At 39.8% G+C, this 5154-nt stretch overlaps 1 protein-coding gene across 1 annotated transcript; it reads left to right on the plus strand.

The window, feature by feature from the left end:
• Nucleotides 1–227: 227 nt before the first annotated feature.
• LOC306869490 (cyclic nucleotide-gated cation channel-like) lies at nt 228–4924 on the plus strand (the record flags this gene model as incomplete). The annotated part of the gene is made up of 6 exons (XM_079416258.1): nt 228–328; nt 1340–1450; nt 1528–1701; nt 1871–1978; nt 2276–2382; nt 3504–4924. 6 exons carry the CDS (start codon nt 228–230, stop codon nt 4922–4924), a joined length of 2022 nt encoding a protein of 673 aa, XP_079272384.1.
• Between the last annotated feature and the right edge of the window lie 230 nt (nt 4925–5154).

Consider the following 5154-nt stretch of genomic DNA (forward strand, 5'->3'; position numbering starts at 1 on the left):
GACGAGATTGCACTAATGCCTTTGGGGATAAAATTTGGCCCAACTGGGGATGTCCACAAAAGTTAGCTAACTTTTAATAAAATATTCTTTTGGAGACTATAATGTTATTAACAAATTGTTCATAAATTACATAAACATCGGTTTTTATTATTATTGTTTTAAATATTTAACTTTAGATAACAGTTGTAATGGATAGTATGTAAGTAAAGGTGTGTTGTGTGTACAGTATGACGGGCCAGTCGGCTGCTGAGGGATCTCCCTGCTCTCATCAACTCTCTGTGCAAACTCAAGAGGACGAGCAGGACCGAGCAGAGAGTGTGCTCAGCAGGTCAGTGACTGTGTGCATCTGTGTGTAGACTTGGTTTTTCCTTCTCTGCAATGACAGTAAAACCACTGTGGTGACCTAGCTTGTGGTCCTCATGAAGGAAGTGTCATAATGGGACAAAGCAGTTTCAAAAATCTACTTTTTTACTTTATCAATACTCTTATCAACAGCATCGTTGATATGCTGTCATTAACTCAAAATTGAGCTGTATCATACACTTTAAACTTTACAATCTATACAAGGATATAATTTAAATTTGTGACTAATAATTATATAACTAAAAATAAATATTTAATTAAATATTTAAATATTTAATAAATATTTATTATAAATATTTTATTCATGTGATGTAACAAAACACTACCGTTCCCAACTTTGTGGTCACAAAGATAAAAATTTTTTCTGAAAGAATGTAGTTTTTCATTCAGCATGGATAGCAAGCATTACAGAAGTGATTTAATTGAATTTTACAAATTATTTCTACTTCAAATAAATGCTCTTCATTTGAATGTTCTAATTATTAAAGGATCTTGAAAAAATGTGAGACAGTTTCCACAAAAATATGAAGCAGAACAACCGTTATCAACATTGATTATAATAAGAAATGTTTTTTGAGCGTGCAATCAGCATATTAGAATTAGATGAAATTACATTTTAAAATATCTTAAAATTGTTATTTTAAATTGTAATAATTTTTCACAATATTACTGCTTTTACTGTATTTTTAAACTGAGACACCTTTTAAAACAATTAACAATCTTAACTGCCCCCAAACTTTTGTTTGGTATGTACATTACTGCTTTTTTTGTTGTTGTTGTTTTACTGACTTTGAATAATATTAAAATAATTTAGTCACTCATGCTGTCAATATAGCAATATAACATAAAATATTTTACCTGAGTTCACCATGATACTATAAAATATGGTGTGAATATGATTCCTCAATATATTGCAAATCAACTGTAAACACATTTCTTGCTTCTATGCTCTGTCTCCTTTCTGTTATTCTCTCAGGTCTCAGTCTGCGTGTGATGACACCTCGTCTGAGCTGCAGCGAGTAGCTGCCCTAGAGCCTCAGGATGCACCATCCAGAAACTCTTTTAGAGGAAGAGGAGCCCTGTCCAGGTTCAGGATCCATACAAACATGCACATACACATTCTCACGTGTGTCTGGATAACAGCTTTCTCTCTTGTGTTGCCAGGTTGGTGACTCTGGTGGTGACTCTGAGAGACTGGGCACACAGGAGTCTGATAGAGGAGGAGGAGAGACCCGATTCTTTCCTAGAGAGATTCCGGGGACCCGAAGTACGCGCTCCACCCAGTCAAAGGAGCAACAACCAACCAGACGCCAATGGAAACACTAAGGGAATCACAAAGTAATATTACATTTGTGACACAGATATTTATATTTATTGATTTATCTTTTCAATAAAAACAATAAAATGAAAAAAAGCAATGACAAATGGACATTAAAAGCAAATAATTCTGCATATAGTGAGAATAAATTTGATAACTTGCATTACAAATTTGTGTTTTTTTTTACAGGAAGCAATGGGAGACATTTATAGTTTATCCCTCTGATGATATTTACTACTACTGGCTGTTCTTTATCGCCGCTGCTGTGCTTTATAACTGGGTACTGCTTGTGGCAAGGTGCGGCTTTTCACCTAGTGGTTCTCCTTTACATATTCAACATTACCCTTCGTTAATGTGCACTTAATAAACCATAAAGAGAGCACAGTCCCCTGTGTTGGCGTGTTTTGTTTTCTGGCGTAACTAATTGCTACAGTGCTGCAACGCTCTTTCGTTACGCCTGTCAGCCTTTCACAAACAGAACAGCCCTCTGAGACCCCTGTTTGACTTACTGTACAGATGTGTGTATGTGCTGGTTATCTGTGTACAGTAGTTATGGTTCTCATGTTCTTTCTCCTTCTTCATCTCTGTGTACAGAGCATGTTTTGATCAGCTGCAGACTGAGAATCCTGTTGTCTGGCTGGTGTTTGACTACTTGTGTGACTTTGTCTACATACTGGATTCATGTATGCGGCTAAGGACGGGTATATACACACACACATACTCAAAATTCCTGATTTATATATCACATATGATCCCAATAATTCGATTCATTTAGTGCCTTCACTCAAACATTATTTAGGAAATCAGGTTTCATATTATCATTGCAAAATCTTGCATTGCATTGCGTTGGGAAGAAAATGTAATAAACTGCAGTTAAACATTTGATCAATTTATGCATTCATTGGGAATTGAACCCATAACCTTGGTGTTGCTAGCGTCATGCTCGACTGTATGAGATATAGAAGTGCATGGATAAATCAGTGCTGAACACAAATAAAATGCAGCTAACTATTTTAGTTGCATTTTATTGGTTGCATAACTAATTGTGAATAGTTTAAAATAAAAACTTTTAAGAGACAACCCTTCCCAAATCTTTTGTTTTTGCCATCAAAGGCTGCACATCAAATCAAAATCAGTATTTTGCCTGACAATTAATGTGGCTAATAATAGTACAATATTTTGCTCAGTGTTAGTTCCATGAGATCACACTTCTCATGGAACTAACCCCGGCCGGCAGGGATTGTAGGTGGGGAGAGTGAATCTCCAGCGCTCTCTCCACCCTCAATACCACGACTGAGGTGCCCTTGAGCAAGGCACCGAACCCCCAACTGCTCCCCGGGCGCCGCAGCATGGCTGCCCACTGCTCCGGGTGTGTGTTCACGGTGTGTGTGTGTGTGTGTGTGCATTTGTTCACTACTCACTGTTGTGTGTGTGCACTTGGATGGGTTAAACGCAGAGCACCAATTTCGAGTATGGGTCACCATACTTGACAATACGTCACGACTAATTTATTTTTATGCATTTACGAAGTTGCCCATTTTCCTATTCAGGCAAAGTCATGTTAAAAAAAATTGCATGTTGTTGGGCCAGTTCATATTTGTATTAAAAGTTGGCATGAATTGAAGATTCATCTCATGAACATTTTTGTTTATGTACAATAAAAAATTATATGACAGACAATTTATTGAATATACTGTCAATTCTTTACTCAGACTCAAACAACATTTGGTCCTTCAGCATCTTGGAAGCTGAACAACGTGCAGATTTTTATCTTCTTTGTATTCTGGAATTGCCTCTTATAAAGCATTGTATGCCCTCCCAGGTTACCTGGAGCAAGGACTTCTTGTGAAGGACTTGGCGAAACTCAGAGACAGCTACATTCACACATTTCAGTTCAAACTGGACGTTATCTCCATCCTCCCCACAGACCTGGCGTACATCATCTTGGGCATCAACACACCACAGCTACGCTTCAACCGCCTCTTGCGCTTCTCTCGTATGTTCGAGTTCTTTAATCGGACGGAGACGAGAACCAACTACCCAAACATCTTCCGCATCTGGAACTTGGTTCTCTACATTCTGGTTATCATCCACTGGAATGGCTGCATCTTCTATGCCATCTCGAAGTCTCTAGGTTTTGGGTCAGATCAGTGGGTTTATCCCAACATCTCATCCACAGAGGAAGGAGCTCTGAGGCGGAGCTACATATACTGCTTCTACTGGTCCACGCTGACACTCACCACCATCGGTGAGATGCCACCACCCGTACGGGACGAGGAATATGTGTTTGTGGTGTTCGATTTTCTTGTCGGAGTCTTGATTTTTGCCACCATTGTAGGTAACGTGGGTTCCATGATTTCCAATATGAACGCCACACGGGCAGAGTTCCAGGCACGGATTGATGCTATTAAACATTACATGCACTTCCGCAAAGTCAGTCGCCATCTTGAGACACGTGTCATTAAATGGTTCGACTACCTATGGACAAATCAGAAAGCAGTGGATGAACAGGAAGTCTTAAAGAATCTTCCCGACAAGCTACGTGCAGAAATTGCTATCAATGTTCATTTATCTACTCTAAAGAAAGTGCGCATCTTTCAAGATTGCGAGGCCGGGCTGCTAGTAGAACTGGTTTTAAAGCTGCGCCCCCAAGTGTACAGTCCTGGCGACTACATCTGCCGAAAAGGAGACATTGGAAAAGAGATGTACATCATTAAAGAGGGAAAATTAGCAGTTGTTGCTGATGACGGAGTGACACAGTTTGCATTGCTAACGGCTGGGGGTTGCTTTGGTGAGATTAGCATTCTTAACATTCAGGGCAGTAAAATGGGAAACCGCCGGACGGCTAACATTCGCAGCATTGGCTACTCTGACCTCTTCTGCCTGTCAAAGGACGACCTTATGGAGGCTGTTACCGAATACCCAGATGCACAGAAGGTTCTGGAGGAGCGTGGAAGGGAGATTCTGAGAAAGCAAGGGCTTCTGGATGAAAGCACCGCACAGGGAGGGTTGCTCGTCATGGATACTGATGAGAAGGTCGAACGCCTGGAGGGCTCACTGGATGTTCTGCAAGCACGATTTGCGCGGTTGCTTGGGGAGTTCACTGCCACTCAAAGCAGACTGAAGCAAAGAATCACAGTGCTTGAGAGACAGCTGTGTCACACAGGCCTTGGGCTTGTTTCAGATCAAGAGATGGACTGTGAAAGTAATGGTAACACACCACGAGCCAACTCGACTACATAGATCTGCACATCCACATCATGAAGATTGTGTGAATCTATGTCACAGGATTATATTTATAGCTGTACACAAATTCACATTTGCAGACATTTGCTTCTTCAAACACATTCCAACAGCCTCCAGCTTTTAGATTGAATTTAGACTTGGTTTTTCCAAGTAATGAGTTTTCTTTTTTTAAAGGAAGATACCATATTTAATTTTCCTTAAATGAAAATGAGGCTGTGAGGAAAGTC

The sequence above is a fragment of the Barbus barbus genome (genome assembly GCF_936440315.1).
Source record: "Barbus barbus genome assembly, chromosome: 5".
Lineage (NCBI taxonomy): Eukaryota > Metazoa > Chordata > Actinopteri > Cypriniformes > Cyprinidae > Barbus > Barbus barbus.